Source organism: Oryctolagus cuniculus, chromosome 2 (assembly GCF_964237555.1).
Source record: "Oryctolagus cuniculus chromosome 2, mOryCun1.1, whole genome shotgun sequence".
In the NCBI taxonomy this organism is placed as follows: Eukaryota; Metazoa; Chordata; class Mammalia; order Lagomorpha; family Leporidae; genus Oryctolagus; species Oryctolagus cuniculus.
The window spans coordinates 90,464,914-90,487,571 of NC_091433.1; the positions used below are offsets into that span (position 1 = coordinate 90,464,914).

The 22,658-nt window shown below is 42.3% G+C and overlaps 1 protein-coding gene and 1 pseudogene across 6 annotated transcripts in view; one reads left to right on the forward strand and one right to left on the reverse strand.

Moving 5' to 3' along the window:
• Positions 1–8,599, forward strand: part of ADAM18 (ADAM metallopeptidase domain 18) — a 62,211-nt gene extending 53,612 nt beyond the window's left edge. For 2 of the 6 annotated variants that reach the window (XM_070069670.1, XM_070069671.1), the window contains 2 exons: positions 812–971; positions 2,036–3,297. In XM_070069670.1, the coding sequence (XP_069925771.1) occupies positions 812–971; positions 2,036–2,294 (419 nt within the window). In that variant the 3' untranslated portion in view covers positions 2,295–3,297. Of the gene's footprint in view, positions 1–811; positions 972–2,035; positions 3,301–4,059 lie in introns of those variants that run through there. The other 4 variants (XM_051832360.2, XM_008273933.4, XM_070069672.1 and 1 more) reach the window with 4 other exon arrangements.
• LOC127487270 (nascent polypeptide-associated complex subunit alpha pseudogene) lies at positions 4,193–4,886 on the reverse strand (annotated as a pseudogene).
• Positions 8,600–22,658: the final 14,059 nt, after the last annotated feature.

Genomic DNA, 22,658 nt, shown 5'->3' on the forward strand with positions numbered 1-22,658 from the left:
AAACAAAACACCTTTTTGCTTCCATGTCTAAGGGAGAACATGCAGCATCTGTCTTTCTTGGGCTTACTTCACTCAGCATGATGCCCTTTAGTTGCAAAAATTTTTATGTAACTGATAGAATCTCATCTTTGTATAGCTGGAAAATATTCCATTGTATACGCCGTAATGGAGTGCATCAATCCCTCTTCTGGGTACATATCGAAAGAAATTGAAACAAAATCTTGAAGGTAGATTAACACCCCTGTGTTCACTGTAGCTCTATTCACAATTACCAGGATGTGGAAAATGCCTAAATGTCCACAGACAATGAGTGTATGAATAAAATGTGCTATATTCATACAATGAAATCCCATTCAACCTTCACAGAGAAGGAAATTCTGCAACAAGCAACATTGTATTGAATTATGAGGCCACTTGTGCTGAGTGAAGTAGACCTGTCACAGAAAAGAAATGGCTCATGATTGCACTTATGTGAGATGCTTAAAATAGGTAAATTCATGAAATCAGAGTAGAATGATGGCTGTCAGTGCTTAGGGAGGGGACTTGAGTTACTAGTTCATAGGCATAAAGCATCAGTCAAGAATAGAGATGTGCTGTATAATACTGCAGCTAAAGCCAGCAATAATGTATTGTATATTTGAAAATTTAAGAGGGTAGATATCTTGATAATTGTTCTTATCAAATAAAAGCACATTATTTCATCAAAACACTGAACCAGACATTAAATTTTCATGCATATATAAGTATATAAGATTAAGAAAAATATAACTTGATTTAAATATATACTGTGTTCCTGCTGTTTCATTTCCAGATGTGTTTTTTGTTAAAAAAGACTACAATACACATCAGAACAACTGGCTGATTCTGAGTTTCTACATTTTTCTGCCATTTTTCATGATTTTCATTATTGCGATCATTAGGAGAAATGAAGTGAGAAAATCATGCGACAAAGAGAACAGAGAACGTGAAGGGTAAATACAACTTAGTCAATGTATTGAGTTAAATTTCACTCTCACTGGCCAAGTGTCGTATGTTCACACTTATGCTATAGAATGACATTTGTTCATAAATGTGTGCTACTGTAATATAAATGTTGTTCTTACAATTTCAGTTTCAGTCGTTTGCTGTTAGCATGCTGGGGCAATAAAAAGCTTCTGTTCTAGAACTTTCCTTGATGAGTGTTCACACACTCCTGGGGACTTAAAAAGTCAAAGAAAAAGACACGCACAGTATCTGTGTGCTCTTCCACTGGGGTCTAACTCGTATAGTGGAGTTGCTTTACTTCAGGGAAAACTGTCTCTAATATACAAGTTTTGCTGCAACTTCTGTTTCATTTCTATAATTCTTTCTCTCAAATACTATAAAGCACTTCTCTTCCAAATGCCTTTAAAATTATACATTATTTCTTACAAATTTATTATAAATCTGTGCTTGCTATTCTTACATCTGTGCTTCTTCGCTTCGTATGACCATTTAATCACTGAAGTCAAGAGACCCTACCTGCAGCATCACATGTGAGAGTTTGAGTTTTTACAGCTGGGTAATTTATTTATGTTGGCCTGGGTAATTTAAGGCCAACACAAATTGAATTAAGGTTCACTGAGCTCAAGGTTCCAGAAGCTGGGAGGGAAAGGGTCTGTAGCCCGCGTGGTCCTTCTCGCCTGTGGGGCCTACGGAGTCCCGGGCAGCACACATCGGGTGAGGAGCTCATTCAAGGGCCAGAGCCAAACTGGATTCCCCAACAGATCCACTCTGGAGATCATGAAGGAATTACTCCACTCACGAGGGCCGGGCCTCTGAAACCTCTCACTGGCCCCACTCCGTAGCACCTCGCCGCGGGGATCACCTTTCAACATGTTGTTGCAGGAAGGCATTGAAACCAGAGCAGTGACCAATGGTTTCAGCTGCAAAGTGCTCTTTTTCTTGGAGAATCTCTAGTTGTGCATATATCATACATATGTATTAGTCAGGTAGAGATGGGTCATATTCACTGAAAGAAGAAATGACCTAACCGGGCTACCATGATTCTTTACAGAGAGAACAGAAACAAGAATCCACAGAGACGTCTGACAGGTGACCCTGCTGAGAGGATGTGGGTGATGTACGTATTCCACAGTCCAGACTTCCCTAACGCCTCTGCTTCGGGATTCCTCAGAACTCTTCCCAATAGATCTGAGACATACGCACTTAGTCCTTCATTTTTGTGTATTCTACAAGTAACATGCACTACTCATTTTTTTGAAAGCTTTTATTTAATAAATTCAAAGTTCATAGTTACAGCTTTAGGAATATAGCGGTTCTTATCCCCATACCCGCCCTCCCACCCCCACTCCCGTCCCACCTTCTACTCCCTCTCCCATCCTATTCTTCACTAAGATTCATTTTTAAGTATCTTTATATACAGAAGATCAATTCTATACTAAGTAAAGAGTTCAACAGTTTGCATACACAGAGACACACAAAGTATAAAGTACTGTTTGAAAACAAATTTTATGGTTAATTCTCACAGTACAACACATTAAGGACAGAGGTCCTACATGTGGAGCAGGTGCACAGTGACTCCTGTTGTTGATTTAACAATTGCCACTCTTATTTATGGCATCGGTGATCACCCGAGGCTCTTGTCATGAGCTGCCAAGGCTATGGAAGCCTTTTGAGTCCACAAACTCCATCAGTATTTAGAAAGAGCTATAAGCAAAGTAGAAGTTCTCTCCTCCCTTGAGAAAGGTACCTCCTTCTTTGATGGCCCATTCTTTCCACTGGGATCTCACTCACAGAGATCCTTCATATAGATAATTTTTTGTCACAGTGTCTTAGCTTTCCATGCCTAACATGCTCTCATGGGCTTTTCAGTCAGATCAAAATGCAATCAGGGCTGATTCTGAGGTTAGAGTGCTGTTTAGGGTGTTTGTCATTCTATGAGTCTGCTGTGTGGCCTGCTTCCCATGTTGGATCATTCTCTCCTTTTGAATTCTATCTATTGTATTACCAGACACTTGGTCTTATTTATGTGATCCCTTTGACACTTATTCCTATCTATATGATCAGTTACACACTTAAAATGACCACTTTAGCATGTAAGATGGCATTAGTACCATCCAGGTTAATGGGATTTGGAGTCCTATGGCAAGTTTTTAGCTTTACCCTTCAGGGTAAGTTTGTAGGAACTCATTTTTTTTTTACTGTATACCAATATACAGTATATACAATATAAAGTATACTACTTTATTGTGATTAAATTTTATTAAGATACATGTGCCCAGGAATTTGTCCATTTTTTCTGTTTATCAAATTCATTGCCAAATAATTATTCATAATAATATCTAATTATTTGTATCCTTATATTGCAGGTTGCAATTATCTATTTTTATATCTGATTTTATGTATTTTATTCTTTTTTTCATAGTCTAGCTAAATGTCCATTTGGTTTATATTTTCAAAGAAGTAGTTCTTCATTTCATTGGTTTTTTAATGGTTTCTTGATTCCACTTACTTATATTCTGAATTATATTATCTCTTTCTGATAATATTTATATATATATATATTTATTTATTTATTTTGACAGGCAGAGTGGACAGTGAGAGAGAGACAGAGAGAGAGAGAGAGAAAGGTCTTCCTTTTTGCCGTTGGTTCACCCTCCAATGGCCGCCACGGCCGGCGCGCTGCGGCTGGCACACCGTGCTGATCCGATGGCAGGAGCCAGGTGCTTCTCCTGGTCTCCCATGGGGTGCAGGGCCCAAGCCCTTGGGCCATCCTCCACTGCACTCCCTGGCCACAGCAGAGAGCTGGCCTGGAAGAGGGGCAACCGGGACAGAATCTGGCGCCCCGACCGGGACTAGAACCGGGTGTGCCGGCGCCGCAAGGTGGAGGATTAGCCTAGTGAGCCGCGGCGCTGGCTCTCTTTCTGATAATCTTGAGTTTGATTTGTTCTTTTTAAATTCCTAGTTACAGTAATAGGTTGTTTGATATCTTTCTTTTTTAATGTAAGCATTAATTGCCATAAACTCCTCCTGTTGGTGCAGCTTTTGCTGTTTCCTGTGTTTTTTTTTTTTTTTTAGTTTAGCCAACAATAAGTCATAACTTTATGAATGATGGAAATCATACACATTTCGAATCAAGCAGTTACTCCATTGAAGCATCAAAAAGATCCTGGAAATTCAGATGGTCACATGATTGATTGCATAGCAGCATCTACAGTGGCATTTCCGCTGGGGCTGCCTCTGCCTGTGACATTACCAGATCCTTCCTCACTTCCACGATTGTTTCGTCGGCCTCTCCTCTTCACCGTGCTCTTGCACTCTTGGAGTCTCTGTGTTTTCCTTTCTCGTGAGCTGCGGCTTCTTCAGCTGCTGCTAGTGTGCCTGCTGAGAACATCCCTCAGGCTTGGTTTGCCCAAACGCTGTGTGGACATCTGTGATGGGCTCCTGGAGACGTCTGGTTTCGAGATGGCAAAGAGAAAATTGTTAGACTTCCAGACGGTGTCTCTAGCAACTCACGCGACCTGTCAGAGAACCAACGTGGAGATAGCCTTCCGTGCCTTCTTTTCACTCCCACCCTACTTTGCTTTACTGACTGGTTCTTCACTGATTTCAGTGGCTGCAGCCTCCTGAGCCCGTCGTGGGGTTGCCTGTGCAGGATCTTGTTCCTCAGCTCTGGAACTGCTTCCTCATTGTCAGATTCTGTCCCAGACCCCATCTCAGCCTAGGCTATGGCCACTCCTGCTCCCTACCGGGGACAGTTTCTGTGGCTTCCCCAGGCATCGTGTGTGGGGAACATGGAACCAAGACGGTGGGAGAAAGAGCTTCCCACAGGTTTTGGTACGTTGTGTTTCCAATTCCATTTATTTCAAGAAATACTACATTTTTTCTTAATTTCATTCTTTCTCCAATGATTAAGTAGCAGGTTACATGCGTTTATGTAGCGTCTGAAGTTCTTGTTGATTTATAGTTTTCTTGCAATTGTGGCCCAACAAAGATACTCATAGATTTCTACTTCTTACAATTCGTCAGGATATATTTGGGATCTTTCATGTGCTCTGTCATGAAGAAAGCTCAATGTGTTGTTGGAAAGCCTTCTGCAGCCATTGCATGGGATGTTCTATAGGTGTCTGTTAAGGCCAATTTTGCAACTCACACTTGGTGTTCCTCTGTTGATTTTCTGTTTGGATCATTTGTCAATTTCTGAAAGTAGGGTATGAAATTCCCCTACTTTTTTATATTTGAATCCACCTCTTTCTATAGACTTATTAATGCTTAGTTTATGTATCTGAGTGTACTGATGTTGGGCTGATATTTTTTACAAGTATTGCTTCCTGTTGGTGAAATGGACCCCTAATCATTATCTAATGATCTTGTCTCATTTTTACTGCTTTAGGCACAAAATCTATTGTATCTGACATGAGCATGGCTTGCTGTCGCTCTATTTATGGTCCATTTGTATGGATTATCTTAATATCCATCCTTTCACTTTCAATATGAGTGTATTCTTAAAGAAGAGAGTTTCTTTTTTTAAGGAAATATTTATTTATGCATTTATTTAAAAGACAAAGTGAGAGACAGTGGGAGAGACAGAAAGATCTTCCATCCACTGGTTTATTTCCCCAATTTCTACAATGGTCCAGGCTGGGCCAGGCTGAAGCCAGGAGCCCAGAACTCAGTCAAGATCTCCCATGTAGGTGGCAGGTTCCAAAGTACCTGGACCATCATCCACTGCTTTCCCAGGTACAACTACATACATACATGGAAATCAGACAGCTTACTACTGCACAATCAATGCATAAACGAGTAAAAATAAGAAACAGTCGGAAGCTAGGACTAGACAGGGAGCTAGAACAGAAATGGAGCAGCCAGAACTCAAGCCAACACTCCCGGATGCTGCCAGGGCAAGTGGTAGCTTAGCCCACTGTGTCACAACTACGGCCTTTAAGCAGTCTGTAGTTGTTGTTGTTTTTAATTTTTAATCAATTCTGTCAGCCTGTGTTTTTTAATTGAATTTACGTCACTCACGTTTTAGGTAAATATTAACAAGCAAGTTCTTTCTATTGTCATTTTGATACTTGTTTTCTAGTTTTGTTGTAGTTCCTCTCTTACTCTCTTTTGTATTATCTTCCTTTGTTGTAAAGTGGTTTTCTGTAGTAGTGTGTTTTGATTCTTTTATTATCTTTAGTAAATCTACTAATACATTTTTTCTTTGTGGCTACCCCGAGGCTTACAAATAAAACATAAAGTTTGGTTATAACAAGCTATTTTGAAATGATAACAGCTTGACATTGATTGTAAAGACAGCAAATGAAGAAATAAGAAGTATGAGTGAAAATAACTCTGTTCTTGAACTCCACTCCTCCTAACATTCTCAATTTTTGGTAGCCGATTTCACATCTTTATATTCTGTCTTTTAACATTATTGTATACGTTATCATTAATTGTTGTCAGGGCCTTCTGAATCTGTATGTGTAGCTACTCTTTCTTGTATTTTCCTCTTACTTATCGAAGTCTTCTTCCAGTCTGAAGAGCTCCCTTTAGGATTTTTTGTGAAACGAGTCTAGTGTGATAAGTTCTCTCAGCTTCCCTCTGTCTGGGGAAGTCTATCCCTCCCTCATATCTAAAGGATAGCTTTGCTGGGTACGGTTTTGGCTGGCAGCTATTTCCCTTCAGTACTGTGGGAGTCTTGTTCTACTGCCTCCTGGCCTAGGAAATTTCTCCTGAGCAGTCTGCCATCAGGCAAATTCGGCCCTCTTTTGTATTGTTCATTGATTTCCTCTTGAGGACTTATTGATTGTACTATGTCCTGGGGTAGACTCAGAAGAATCGGATCTGGGAACTGCTGACATGTGCATCTCTCCATGTTTCAGAAGTTTTCTGATACCAACTTCTCAAGCCCCTTTTGCTCCATTTACCCAGGTATTTGCTCTTTTAACGCTGCACCAAGGGTTTCTCCTGATTGGTTTTTTTTCTTCTTTTTTCTCCTGTTTCCAAATAGCCTCTCTTCATGCAAGCAGATTTTTTTTTTCTTTTTGATCTCTTTTCGATGAATTTTGTTGACCGTGATTTTCATTTTGAAGGCTTTCTGTGTTTTTTTTAATTTTAAGCTAATATGAAACCATTAAGTTGTTTTTCTCTGTTCTCTTGAAGTCCATTACGTTTCCTAAAACAGATACTCTGAATTCATCTGAGCCCTTGACAAACTCAGTTGGACAGTGTTGCTCTGGTACTTTGCCCATTGAGTGAGTCCATGGTTACCTTAGAATTCTTGACACTGGGACAGAGCACTGCCTGTGCACTGAAGGGTTATTTGCTTTTCGCTGTCTTTGTTTTTGTTTCTGAGTGTCCTTCCAGAAATTCTAAGCAGTTCACTTATTTCAAGTCTGCGGGTACTTCTGCTGCTTCAGCGCTCGGTGGCGCCCTAAATCAAGGTTTGCCACAAGTCCTCTGCCAATGCACTGTCACTACCTCGGTGGTAGGTTGAGCTCAGGTTGCACCAAATCTGCAGCCTCAGGGGCGGCGTCCAGAAAGCGGTAGCCGCGCCCTGCAAACCTCCCGTAGATGTTGAGCAAGGTTCAGACCTGGGTTCTACGGCCATCCGTGCGGCATGCTAGAGCACACACAGAGCCTGCTCAGTCCAGTCCAGTGCAGGAGTGGAACCAAAGCTCGCACTGCTAGGTATTTTGCTGAGGCAGAGTTGCTGCAAGGAGCCACAGCAATGCTGGCTGAAACGTCTGCGTGGCGGGGTGGCATGTCCACAGCCTGTTCCCTGGGACTGGCCTGGGAAGGGAGGCGTCGAATCCGCCCACTGTTAGATTTCACTAGCCCAGCTGGCACTGAGTCTCAAGACACCAGTCCTGTCCGGTGTCCCTGGTGGAAGACCCTCCTCTCTCTCACTCTGGCTCTCGCTCTGTGTGCGTCACCCTTTCTTTCAAATAGATAATGATGAATAGACATTTTAAGATATAATAGTAATGGCAAAGTGATAGTAAGCAAATCATAACCTGAACGTTAGTCATAGTGAGAATCCTTTGCACATGATTGCTATTGTCTTCACATGTGTGAACTCCCAGTTGATGGGAAAAATCTGTGTCTAATCTTTTATTTATTCTTAGGTGATTTTAAGAAACAAAATTGTACTAAACTGGTGAAATAAATAGATTTGGACTATTCTTACAGTCACTTTATAGTTGTAGTTTTTCTGTCTGGTACTTGCTTTTTAAGTCAATACTAATGTAATAAAGTGAATAATTTTATATTTAGCCTTATGATCTGGAATTCATAGATAGTTTTCCAAGAGTCAGACTTATCTCTAATAGTTATCTTTTGGTGTCTGGGTATAATTTGATCTGAAATTTGTAAAAGAAATGCAGCATTAGATAAGGATTATACTGGGAGCTGGCTGCCACTGAACACACTGTAAATTTCTATTTTTTTCTGTTTTCCTTCACTGTAGTAATTCATCCATTGTCCCAGTAAGCTATGATGTGGAATACTGATATTGCTAAGAACTACAAAAAAATAATCTAAAGGAGAAAGTGTGTTTTATAACTCTTCTGCTACCCCAAATGCATTTTAAATGCTAAATTTCTGGAAAATAAAGTCTATATTTGCCAAAGCTCGGGCTCCCATGTGTTTCTCCAAGTGCAGCAGCAGTGGTGGGCCCCCTGTTGAGTGTCTGGTGAATGGAACCTACAGAGCTAGGAGCTGGAACGGCCTTTCCAGACCACCCTATGGTTCCCCTCAACCTCCTTCAGCCAGGCAGGAGCCCGGAGCCCAGTGGTTGCAACTGCTGCCATTCTACTCCCAACAGCAAGGGTGTTGTCCCAGCCAGTCTGCCATGCAACACTGCATCCTCTCCTGACCCTCTCAAGTCTGGGCCCACCGACGTCCATGGCCCAGGGCAAGTGGTTAACCCTGCTGGGAAGTTGCTCTACTTTTCCTGTACCACAAGGTCACACCAGCTTCACCTTCCATGTTCTACAAACTCAAGTCAGGCTGCGGAGGGGTTTGTTAGAGTCCAGTCTCAGGACCCAAGAGCTAGAGAGGGTGCTTGCTGGGCTACATGGCTGGAGGACTCAGTGTAGACCTGGAACAGGCACCCTCACTTAGCTGACCTTGAACAAGAAGGTGTGTGTCTCCTGGGACTGAGAGGGAAAAAAGTAGCCTTGATGGGTCAAAGACCTTCAGCCCACACGTCCATCATTCAAGGCTGAGAAGCCCCCACGTGTCTCTGGACAGAGGTTGGGTCACTCTCCCACCTCTGGAGGAGACCCTTCCTGGGATCGAGTATGGTTCTGTGGCATCTGTGTCTATTAGGGCTTGGATGTTCATAGAGTGATGAGGGTTGGGAAGACAAGTAGCTGTGCAACCAGGAGGTTGGTGCCCATGGGGGCTGCAATGCAAATACTCTGGTGACGGCGGGTTCGGAAACACCACTCCTGGAGATGGCAGTGCCTCACAGACTGGGCGAACACCTGCGGCCGCACTGTGTCGGTAAAACCCCTTCCTAGAGTTATGTTTGGCTCAGGCTTACTTTGTCAAGAGTTGTTTTTTCTTAATGAGAACAAATGGTTTGACATTTGCTTTTTCACTAATCTCCCTTATCAAGTAATATACGAATATAGTGGGAATATTTTTAAAGATTTATTTATTTAATTGAAAGAGTGGCAGAAATATATATATATATATTTAGAAATATATATATATTTCTCATGTGGGTGGCAGGGACCTAAGCATTTGGGCCATTTTCTGCTACCTTCCCAGGTGTATGAGCAGGGAGCTGGGTCAGAGGCAGAACAGCTGGGACTCATGTCCTGTGTGTTGCACTACAATACTGCTGCCACTATGGAAATATGTTCAAAATATTTTTGAAATGCAGCCTTAGAAAAAAAGTGTCCCAGGCAGGGAGTAATCAAAATGGCTGAACAGAGAGGACCTGCGATCACCCCAGCCCAAGGAAAGTTCCAGAACGACAAAGAAATGGCCAGAGCTGCAGGAGACTGAGAAAAAGAAGTGACAGGAACTGCCAACAGCACAGAGACTGCAAAAGCCAGCAGGGAGACAGAAAACAAAGCACACAACACCACCTGCGCGGGCTGCCAGCCAAGGGACTCCCTCTAGGCAGATCAAGGTAAATGAAAACGTGACGACCACAACCACAGGCAGCCGTGACTACTGGAGAATCCCACAGCCCTGCAGGAGTTCTGGACACAAGACACGGGAGAATCCCACTCCGCTGTGGGAGTTCTGGACACAAGCCCCAGAATAAGGTTCAACGCCCTCCGAGCAACCCGGGAAAGTTCCCTTCCACTTCGTGGAGCTTGGTGCCAGCAGCGCCCCATACACAAGCTCAGAGGAGCAGACCTGAGGGATCCCTCCAGGTGCAAGGCAAGGGCCCAAATGTCAGCACTGCACGCCCCGTGGGAATTCAGAATAGTCCCTACTGCTTTATGTTAATAGCTTTCTAATGATTTATTTATTTATTTGAAAGGCAGAGTTACATGGGTGCAGGGCCCAAGTGCTTGGACCATCTTCTACTGCCTTCCCAGGCACAAAGCAGGGAGCTGGATCAGAACCCGAGTGTCCAGGACTTGAACTGGCAGTCCATTATGGGATGCCAGTGTCACAGGCAGCAGCTTAACCTGCTGTACCACAACACGAACAGGTGCCATTGTGGAAAGCTGGCTTCGCAGACAGCAGCTTAGCCAGCTACTCCGTAATGCAGGCCCAGCAAAAGCTTTTTCCTAGATTTATTTATTTATTTATTTGAAAGAACTACACAGGGAGAGAAGGAGAGGCAGAGAGAGAGAGGTCTTCCATCCGCCGGTTCACTCCCCAATTAGCTGCAACGACCGGAGCTGCGCCGATCTGAAGCCAGGAGCCAGAGCTTCTTCCGGGTCTCCCACATGGGTGCAGGGGCCCAAGGACTTGGGCCATCCTGCACTGCTTTCCCAGGCCACAGCAGAGAGCTGGATCAGAAGAGGAGCAGCCGGGACTCAAACTGTGGGTTTCTATGTGGGTCGCTGCAGGGGGGTGGCTTTATCAACTAAGCCACAGCGTGGGCCCCAGGATTTCTTAATCTTTATTGTTTTCCAGCATCTTGGGCCTTTGGTAAAGCACAACATTATTAGACTTTTTCAAAATTTGCTACTTGTGCACTACAAAAGACAAACCACAAACTGGGAGAATGTATTTGCATACCATGTATCTGGCATTGGACTTGAATTGAACATACCTAAAGAATTCCTACCTCTTGGATAAAGATGAGAAACAGCTTGAGTTTTAAAAGATGGGCAACATTTGAGTACACGTTTTACCAAAGTGTGATTCATAATGGATACATGAGTGAATGATGATATCTTCGTAAGAAGATACTTCACATTTTCGTGGTGGGAAATGACTGTGGAGAGACTACACTCAAAAAGGCCAATAACAAAATACCCTGACAAGGATATGAAAGGGAAGACATCCCATATTGCTGATAGGAAACTAAAATTATACAACCACTTGGGAAAACAGTGTGCAGGTTTCTTAGATATTAAATATAGGGCCAGTGCTGTGGCATAGTGGGTAAAGCCTACAGTGCTGGCATCCCATATGGGCACCTGTTTGGGTCCCGGCTGCTCCAGTTCTGATCCAGCTCTCTCCTATGGCCTGGGAAAGCAGTAGAAGATGGTCCAGGTTCTTGGGCCCCTGCACCTGCATGGGAGATCTGGAGGAAGCTCCTGGCTCCTGGCTTTGGATTGGCGCAGCTCTGGCCATTGCGGCCAACTGGGGAGTGAACCAGTGAATAGAAGACCTCTCTCTCTCTCTCTCTCTCTCTTTCTCTTTCTCTCTGCCTCTCCTTCTCTCTTTATGTAACTCTGACTTTCAAATAAATAAATAAATATTCTTTTTAAAAAAAGTTAAATATGAATCTTACAACCCTGAAGTTCCACTACCATCTATTGACCCAACAGAAATAAATGCATATGTCCCCACAAGACACCCCAAAATATTATCCAATTAGTGAATAAATTACAAAATGGGGTCTACCTACACAATGGAATATTACCCAGCGATGCTGGATCATATGTTTATTCTGTGTTTAATGTGCTAATGCAGAGCTTTCTGACTTGTTAGAGATGTTATATGCACTGTTTCCCATTTTCACCACAGTGTGGAAGGGCTCCATATATCCATATCTTTCCTAAAACTGTTTTGACTTAGAATAGTCATCCAAGATGTGTACTTCATGATTTTGATTTGCACTTCTTTGATCACTAATGATGTGATCATATTTCCATATGCTCTTTGATTATTTTTTCATATGTTCTGTGGAGAAATGTATTCAATTCATTCATCTGTTTATGATTTAAATGATTCACTTTTTCTGAGTTGTAAAGGCCATGATATAATCCAGAAATAAATATTTGATCAGATGTATGGTTTGCAAAAAATGTATCTCTTTCTGTTCGCTTACAAGTTTTTGTGTAGGTTCTTTGAAACCTTTTAAGTTTCAAAAGATATGAACCAAAATAGAAGAGAAAAAATAGAAATAAAAAATAAGTTTATTTTTACATAAGAAATATACTCTCATGACAAGATAAATAGATGGATGGTGATCAAAGCAGAACACTGGCAAAGCTGGTTCTGTGGCATAGCAGGTAAAGCCGACACCTGTGACACTGGCTTCCCTTACGCGCCTTGGTTTGCATCCCAGCTGCTCCACTTCCGATCCAGCTCCCTGCTAATGCACCTGGGAAAGCAGCAGGAGATGTCCCAAGTGCTTGGGCCTGTGACACCCATGTGTGAGATCCAAATGAAATTTCTAGCACCTGGCTTTGGCTTGTCCCAGTGCTGTCCATTGTAGCCATCTGGGGAATGTACCAACAACAGATGGAAGATTCTCTCTTTCTTTCTGAATTTTGAAACAAATAAATAAATTTTAAAGAAATAGAAGACTAGTAAAGGTTATAAAATACTGATAATATTAATCCAAAAAATAATGGAAAGTCACAAATAAGCTATGTTAGGAACAGACAGATCATATGAGCTACAAATGTTAAGGCAGCAGATCACAATAAACAATGTGAACATGAATTTTAAAAGTTATATGAAATGGAAAGTTCCTGGAAAAATATGACTCATCCACTTGACTGAACATAGACAGAGGTTAAATAATTTTCACATATATATTTAATTTATTTTGAAAGACCAACAGGAAGACAGAGATTGCCATCCTCTGGGTTACTCCTCAGATGCCCATAAGAACTGTGGCTAGGTTAGGCTGAAGCCAGGAGCAGGGAACACAAGCCAGGTCCCCAGCACAGGTGGCTTTAACTCAGCCTGCTGCTGCTGTTGCATTAGCAAGAAGCTGGAATAAGGAGCAGAGCTGGGACTTGTATCCGGGCACTTCAGTATGAGATGCGGGTGTGCCAATGGTATTTTTTTTTTTTTTTACAGGCAGAGTGTACAGTGAGAGAGAGAGACAGAGAGAAAGGTCTTCCTTTGCCGTTGGTTCACCCTCCAATGGCCACCGCGGCCGGCGCGCCGCTCTGATCCAAAGCCAGGAGCCAGGTGCTTCTCCTGGTCTCCCATGGGGTGCAGGGCCCAAGCACTTGGGCCATCCTCCACTGCACTCTCTGGCCATAGCAGAGAGCTGGCCTGGAAGAGGGGCAACCGGGACAGAATCTGGTGCCCCGACCAGGACTAGAACCCGGTGTGCCGGCGCTGCAAGGCAGAGGATTAGCCTAGTGAGCCGTGGCGCTGACCGCCAATTGGCATCTTAACCACTACACCAAACACCTGTCCTGAATTAAATAATTTGAACTATTGAATTAAAATGTTCCCAAATCTTCAGTCCACTTTAGTTCACTGATTTATATATGTATATCTATTTACTGATTATATACATATTTACATATATAAAGTGTGAAGGAAATTAATCTAATCCCACAGCAATATTTTTAGAGAAAAGAAGCTGAAAGATAAAACTCCAGCTACTTTAGGATCCTAAAAAAACAGTGAAGAATTATAAGGAAAGAAAGAAAAAATTACAGGTCAATTTCATTCATGAATGTGGATACAAGCACTTCAAATAAAGTACTGGATATAAAATTAAGTTTCTTAATGTAAACATATGAAGAAATTTTGCTTAATCCAGAAATATAAAATTGTTTGATATTAGAATGTTGTGGAGGTGCTACTTTAGTGGATACACAGAATCACCTTGATTGTGCTGAAACGGCACTTTATAAAGCACTCAGATCTCTTCTGTGGTCCAGGAAGCACTGCTATGACAGGGATTCATTCCTCTCTGGGCACCAGCACACCAGACACAGGAAGCAATGATGTTCCGATGCCAGGAGCTGGCAGCAAAGACGACCCTGCTCCGGGGGGACTGAGCAAGGGTAGGTCTGTGCTGGACGCAGCTTGATTACAAGAGGCAGCTTTGAAGTTGCAGCATATCAAGGGTTAGTCAAAATCGCCTGAGCTTCTGCCGAAGTTGATGAGGACTGAGAGCCCGAGACGCTGAGTGCACAGGTCTGTGCAGAGCAAAGAAGCCAAGAGGGAAAAATTGCACCGAAGTGGAGCTCCAGAAATGTGCAGAGGAACCCCCTGGGGTGATCACCTGCATGCAGATCTGTGCAGGCATGGAACACCCTTCCGAGAAGGAAGGAAAGAATTCTCATAAGACCAAGCAGCTTCCACATGCCACGCGGGACGGGGAGTGGTTTTCACTCCTGCCTGCTAGAGGACAGAGATTCCATTAAGCAGAGGGCCTTGGGAAAAGTCCATGGAAGAGCCTTAAAGCACCAGGCACAGCACAAAGGCTGATCTGAATGCACTCTAAGGACCCTGAGAGTGAATTCTGGAAGAATCAAAGTGAGCTACTAATCATTGAACTTCACGAAAGAAAACACTCTATTTTAAAGGCATAAAATAATATCCAGCCCTCTACAACATAAATTTAGAAGTAGAAAATCAGCATCCAATAAAGTATTAGATGTCTCACCAAAAAAGCAGAAAAGTGTGATCCGTACACAAAAGATACAGAAATCAATAAAAAAGCCTCAAAAAAGGGAGAACATTGTGGTGCAGCAGGCTAAGCCAGGCACCGGCACCCCAAATCAGTGCACCTGCTCAAGTTGTGGCTGCCCAGTCTTCAAGTTAATTTATCAGTAAACAGCAAATAATGGCTGAAGGACTTGAATTCCTGCCTCCCTTGTGGGAGACCTGTATGAAGCTCTTGGCTCTTGGCTTCAGCCTATCCAAGACTTGGCTGCTTGTGGTCATTTGGGGAGTGAACCAGCAGATGAGAACTTGTTTCTCTCTCTCTCTCTCTCTCTCTCTCTCTCTCTCTCTCCTTTCCCTGTTATTCTTCCTTTAAATAAATAAACACTTTTTTTAAAAAAAGTCTCAAAAGTGACAAAAGGAATTGGCAAAGACTTACTAATATCAGGATAGGTATTATCAATATTATAAGTTCAAGAATTTAAAGGAAGTATGAACAGGTTAATGAAATAATTGGAAGAAATGTGTCAAATGTAAGCTCTGGTGATTATAGAATAAGGTACTGTATGAAGATTAACAAGAAATTAGAAACTAGGAAAAATATATAGGAGCTGAATAATAGCAATAAAAATTACCAAAATAAAATCTAGAGGGAGAAAAGGAAATGAGCAGAGGGTCATTGACCCACACATCACGCAATGAAATGCATGAGTGACTGGATCCCCCAAAGCAGTCGGGCTGGAAGGAATATAGGAAACATATTTGATGAAGTGTTGACTGAAAATTTTCCTGTATTTGAACTGAAAATTCCACATTCAAGAATCTCAAGCAGCCTTAAGAAGAAAAAAACATAAATTCTCATCAAGTCACATCATAATCAAATAGCTAAAAGCAAATGATCGGAAACACATTTAACATAGCCAAAGATAAAAAGACATATCGCATACAAAATTACAAAGGTAAGAATGACAGCTTTTTTTTTTTTTTTTTTTTTTTGTAGAAACTCTTCATCAAAACGCAGGCGTTTAGCCTCATGATTAGGATGTTGATTAAGAAGTCCTTGTCCTATTTGGTGGTTTCTGGGTTCAATTCCCTGCTCTGACTCCTGATTCCAGCTTCCCACAAATACAGAAGTGATGGCAGCAGGGAGGGCTTGGGGAATTGGATTCCTGCTACCCATGTGGGAGACCAAGATTGATCCTCAACTCCTGGTTTTGGCTCAACCTAGTCTCAGCTGTTACAGACACCTGGGGAGTGAACCAGCAGATGGAAGCTTGTTTCTCTCTCTCTCTCTCTCTCTCATTCACTCTCGCTCTCTGGTTCAATTGGCCATGCCTGCCTCTGTCTCACTCCCTCTGGGTTTGATTGCTCCCCTCTTCCCCCTTCCCCCTTCCCCCTTCCCCCTTCCCCCTTCCCCCTTCCCCCTTCCCCCTCCCTCCCTGCCTCCCTCCTCCTGGCTCTTGCTCTCACTCTGTCGCTCTGTGTCTGTGTTTGCTCTCTGTATCTCTCTGCTTCACAAATAAATAAATAATTTTTTTTAAGAATTCATGCTAGGGAAGGAAAAAACAATATGGGGTCTTGATGAAAAGAGAAATAATTATCAATCTTAACTTCATATCAAATACAACTGAAATCTTAAAATGTAAAGTGAAATAATGTATTTACAGAACAACGGAAACAAGCAGAATTCACAAGCAACAGAAGCAGATTCTATGTATTGTGAAAGGAAGACTTTGTAGGAAGAAAGTAAGAACACAGCATGGAAACTAGAATCTATGCAAAGGAATGCGATCACCGGAAATGATCCTGTTTAATTCTGTTTAAAGATATTGTCTTGGGGTCAGCTCTGTGGCATAGTGGGTAGAGCTGCCACCTGCAGTGCTGGCATCCCATTTGGGCACCAGTTCTAGTCTCAGCTGCTCCACTTCCAATCCAGCTCTCTGCTACGGCCTGGAAAAGCAGTGGAAAACAGCCCAAGTCCTTGGGCCCCTGCACCCTTGTGGGAGACCTGGAGGAAGCTCCTGGCTACTGGCTCAGCTCCAGCCATTGCAGCCATTTGAGGAGTGAACCAACAGATGGAGGACCTCTCTCTCTCTCTCTGTCTTTCTCTCTCTCTCTTTGTAACTCTGTCAAATAAATAAACACATCTTTAGAAATTGTCTTAACAAAGATACTGTGAATACATTTTACACAGATGTAAAATGCATAATAGCAGGAGCAAAAGACAAGAAGTGTGGTGCACATTAAGGTCTTATATTGTAGATGGAGTGGCCTAGCATTATTTTCATAGACTGTGATAACGTCACACATTGTAAAACATGGAGTCACCATTAAAAATAAAAAAGAAACAATGTAGATTATATGCCCATGGAAGAGATAAAATGGAATTCTCCCAGTACTAAATTAATCTAAAGCAGGAAGGTATAAAAACATAGGAAAGAGAGACAATACAAAAATCAATAACCTAGTGGTAGGTTTGAATACAATCAAATCAGCAATTACAAGACAGGAAAATGGTCTACGCCACTAGTAGGAAGCTTTTTTCTGTAAAGGGCCAGAAATAAATAGATTAGGCTGGGCATGTTGCTGTTATTCAACTCTGCCATTATATTATTAAATGCATAGACAGCTCTTTTGAGAATGAGAAAACTAAGGTAATATTCATCAAGCTACGTGTCAACCGCAATCATAGAAAGAAGTACTTGAAATGCCATACAGTGAAGCAAAATATCAAGTCCCAACTACGCATGTACACTGAGGTTTGCAACAGAGACAGAGCCAGCGCTACATGCTGCGGCATCTATGCACATGGCCTTCCACTCGGGGTCACGGGAGCGGCATCAGTTTCCATTCGTCTGCTGGTGGAGTCCCCTTCGGGAGGTCTGGAAGCACTTTACATTCTAGCAAAGTAGTATCCTTGAATTTCAGTATGTCGAGCACAGTTGGAACTTTCAGACTCCCACTAGTGCTACCTCCCTGAAGCATGGTCCCCATACTCAATTGCTTGGCTCTCTGGCTATATGCAAATCACATACACAGTAATACTTTGTGGCTTTGGAATCTGTGTTATAACTTAGAGCACAAAACTCTTCTCCTTGTAAATAGACCCCTTTAGACTGCGTGATGGAAACCCCACAGACGCGGATGAAAAATAAAACATGCTCTACAATACAGCCTCTCTTTACCACTAAGCTTCCCACCCTCAGAACTTGCTCCCCGAAATTCTGTTGAGCCATATCATGAGCTAGGCACCCTGCTTCCCATGCATTAAAAGACGCATAATAGGACCTAGGTCCAAACCAGTGGCATGCTGTACACAAATAAAGTCAACACAGAGAGCAGTACAGGGTTCACTGATGTTCTGCCAAAGCAGCAATCTTCATGTACCAACAGAAAAAAAACAAAAAAAAACATTGGAGATCTCTCCTGACTCTCTGTAACAAAAAGTACCACATATTTATTCCTCAAACAAAACTGCTTTGCTGACTTTTTTCCTGAATGGTGAAAACCCAGGAGCTGTGAGCTTGGAATCCAGCTAGACCTGCGCTGCGTGGTTTTATTCCACGTTAACTTCAGTACAATCGAAGTCCACAAGAGGGCGCATGGACCTCAGGAACCCATGTTGGTCTCCATCAACCCAGGTTTCTGAGCGTGTTTTCCGACAGACACAGTTTTTAACAACTGGTCACCAATAATCCCTATGTCCCTGTGTGATGTTAGAAAAAAAAATCTGGAAAAACTGCAGCCTCTAACCTGGAAGCTAGCTGTGATTAATTTATCTAAATTTTTGGAAAAAAAGGAAACTGTGTCAAATTACACAGGCAATCCCTACTAAATTCAGGAGAAATGTTCAGGTCCATAAAACAAAAAAATCTTGATGATATTCCTTGCCATGAAGAATTTGGAAATGCTTCAATCAAGTCCTTATTCTTTCAGCTTAAATCATCCCTTTCCCTGGGGACAGCTTATTTCAACCCCAATAAACATCACTTACCGCTTCTCAGAGTTCTCACCCAAAGAACAGGTTTCAAGTCTCTGGATGGCTGCAGGTAAGTGCTTCAGAGAGACAAAGACTATCTTGTATCTTAGGAGGACTGGGACGACCACAGCGGTTCTGAGCAGATCTCTGAAGGAAAGGTGGAAAGACAGGTATGAGTCACTTTTACAGAACCTTGAGGTTCAGAGGTGGTGACTCTGCAGCATTCAGTCTTCAACAATATAGACAATGGTGCACCCACTGGTTATTAACCACGGGGCTCACTTCATTCCATCATGATGAACATTGTCTTCTGTATTAAGAATGATTTGAGTCTGACTTCACATTTTAGCCATAGTCACAATGTGCTTGTATAGAGGGATGCTATTTATTACAGACTGTTTATTTACACATCTTTGTTTTTGATAGTCTAAGCCCCTATTATTATTTTATTTCTTTGAAAGACAGAAAGACAGAATATAGAGAGTGGTAGAGCCAGAGACAGAGAGGTCTTCTATCCGCTGGTTCACTCCCCAGTTGGCTGCAATGGCCGGAGCTGCACTGATCCAAAGTCAGGAGCCAGGAGCTTCTCCTGGGTGTCCCATGTGGGTGCAGGGGCCCAAGGACTACTGCTATTCCAGGCCACAGCAGAGAGATGGATCAGAAGAGGAGCAGCTGGGACTAGAACCAGCACCCATATGGGATGCCGGTGCTTCAGGCCAGGGCTTTAACCCGCTGTGCCACCGCGCCAGCCCCTCAGCCCCCGATTTTGATACTATGCATATCACCAGATATAGTACCTTGATTTAGACACCCCACATAAGCCTCCAGTCTCACCTTGACAATTTCCAGTAGGAAGGTGAGCGGAATTTATTTTTCACCATTTTGTAATTTATATAATGGGGAAATATACAAGTCTTGCATGATGTGTTCCTTTAAACCCCTATATGTAAAAAGATCCCATGGTAAGTGCAATTTTTAAAAAGATTTGGCTAATCCTCTGCCTGTGGCGCCAGCACCTCCGGTTCTAATCCTGGTCGGGCCGCCAGATTTTGTCCCGGATGCTGCTCTTCCAGTCCAGCTCTCTGCTGTGGCCCGGGAGTGCAGTGGAGGATGGCCCAGGTCCTTGGGCCCTGCACCCGCATGGGAGACCAGGAGGAAGCACCTGGCTCCTGGCTTCGGATTGGCTCAACGCGCTGGCTGCAGCGCACTGACCGTGGCGGTCATTTGGGGGGTAAACCAATGGAAAAGGAAGACCTTTCTCTCTGTATCTCTCTCTCTCTCTCTCACTGTCTAACTCTGCCTGCCAAAAACAAAAAAAAATTATTTAGAGGCAGAGTAGTTACAGACAGAAAGAGGGAAGATTGATTTATCTCTCTCTCTCTCTCTCTCTCTCTATATATATATATATATACACACACATATACATATACATATATATATATACTACATATCCATCACCTCTATCTCTTTTTCGCTCCTTCCTTCCCTCCTCCCTTGTCACTCTGCCTTTCAAATGAATAAGTAAATAAATCTTTTAAAAAAACTATCTTGGGGCCAGTGCTGTGGCATAGCAGGTAAAGCCACCACCTGCAGTGCCAGTATCTCATATGGGCGCCGGTTCGAGTCCTGGCTGCTCCACTTCCGATCCAGCTCTCTGCTATGGTCTGGGAAAGCAGTAGAGGATGGCCAAAGTCCTTGGCCCCTGCACTTGTGTGAGAGACCCAGAAGAAGCTCCTGGCTCCGGGCTTCAGATCAGCTCAGCTCTGGCCATTGTGGCTAATTGGGGAATGAACCAGCAGATCGAAGACACCTCTCTCTCTCTCTCTCTCTCTATCTCTCTGCCTCTCCTTTCTCTGTGTAACTCTGACTTTCAAATAAATAAATAAATCTTAAAAAAAACTATCTTGTTTGTAGATTTCAAAAATTTTTGTGGATCTATTTTTTATTCAATATTATATTTCAAAGTATAATGCAGATTAATAACACTAAAGCCTCCACTCTTACTGTTGATTAGAATTTAATTGTATGAACACATTATAACTTACAGTTTTGTTTTAAAAGATGTATGGCCAGTATTGTGAAGTAGCAGGTAAAGCCTCTGCCTGTGATGCCAGCATCCCATATGGGACCCAGCTCCCTAATGATCTGGGAAAGCAGCAGAAGATGGCTCAAGTGGTTGGGCTCCTGCCACTCATGTGGGAGACCTGGATGAAGCTCTTGTCTCTTGGCTTCAGCCTTGCCCAGCCCTGAACAAATTACCTGGGTTTGATTATTACACAGTGTATACATATATTGCAATATCTTCATGTACCCCATAAATATGTATTATTATTATGTACCAACCAAAAATTTAAAGAAAATTAAGGTTACAAGGTTATAGCGTTAACATTAATTCAAGCAATTTTATGACAAAATGCAAAATTCAGGAAGAAGGAAATGCATTCCAATCTGCCTGAAACCTTGGAAAATAGTGAAGTATCCGAATGATTTCATTTTCAACTACATGCATTTGTTTGGCCTTAGCAGATGCTGGCAAATTATTTTCTAAAGAAGTTTTATCAACTTATATTCACACACAGACTGGGTAAAAATCTGCCTTAGCTATAACAAGACTTAGTTATGTTTTTTATTAGGGTTATCTTTGAGATTAGGGTTTTTATGTCCCAATTAAAAATCTGAGCTATCGTAAATTCATAAAGATGTTCTCCTGGTTTTCCCCTCCTGTAAGTAACAAAACTTTCTTTCCTTATTGCTTGCACTGGGCTTCCTTGCCTTAATTTACAGACTGGGATCACCAAAATGTTTCAAAGTGAGGTCAGTCTGGGTCAGGAAGTTGAGGCTGGGGATGGTGTCAGCTGCTAGAGTGCTTTTTAAATAGATTCTCTTCATCAGAGCGAAGATGTTTCTTTGCATTCTGTGCTTCTTCAGAATTTTTAGATGAATGTATCAGACAATTTCCATGTGCTTTTGACATCTGTTGAGGCCAGAGACAAAAAATCCACTGCTAGCATCAGCTTTTGCTCTAAGATCATGCAAAAGACAAGATTGATGTTTTCACCATATTTATTTAATACAACACTGGAAGTTGTAAAGAGCAATTAAGCAATAAAAAATAAATAAAAAGCATCTACATTTGAAAAGAAGAAATAAAATCTATGTTCACAAAAGACATGGTCTTATATGTGGAAAACCCCAAGTTTTCTAAAATTAATCCAAATGGATCAAAGTTGCATGATAGCAAAACCAACATCCCAAAATGAGCTGTATTCCTATACACTAACAGTAGACAGTCTAAAATGTAATTAAGATAGGTCCATTAATGCTAGATCATTAAAGGTAAATAAATAGATAAGAATAAAATTATAAAGAATAAACTACAGGGCCCAGCGCCATGGCATAGTAGGTTAATCCTCCGCCTGAGGCACTGGCATCCCACATGGGCACCGGTTCTAGTCCCGGCTGCTCCTCTTCCAATCCGGCTCCCTGCTGATGCATCTGGGAAAGCAGTAGAAGATGGCCCAAGTGCTTGGGACCCTGCAGCCACATGGGAGACCCTGAAGAAGCTCCTGGCTCCAGATCGGTGCAGCTCCGGCCATTGTGGCCATCTGAGGAGTGAACCAATGAAAGGAAGAGCTTTCACTCTGTCTCTCCCTCTCACTGTCTGTAACTCTTACCTCTCAAATAAATAGATATCTCTTTA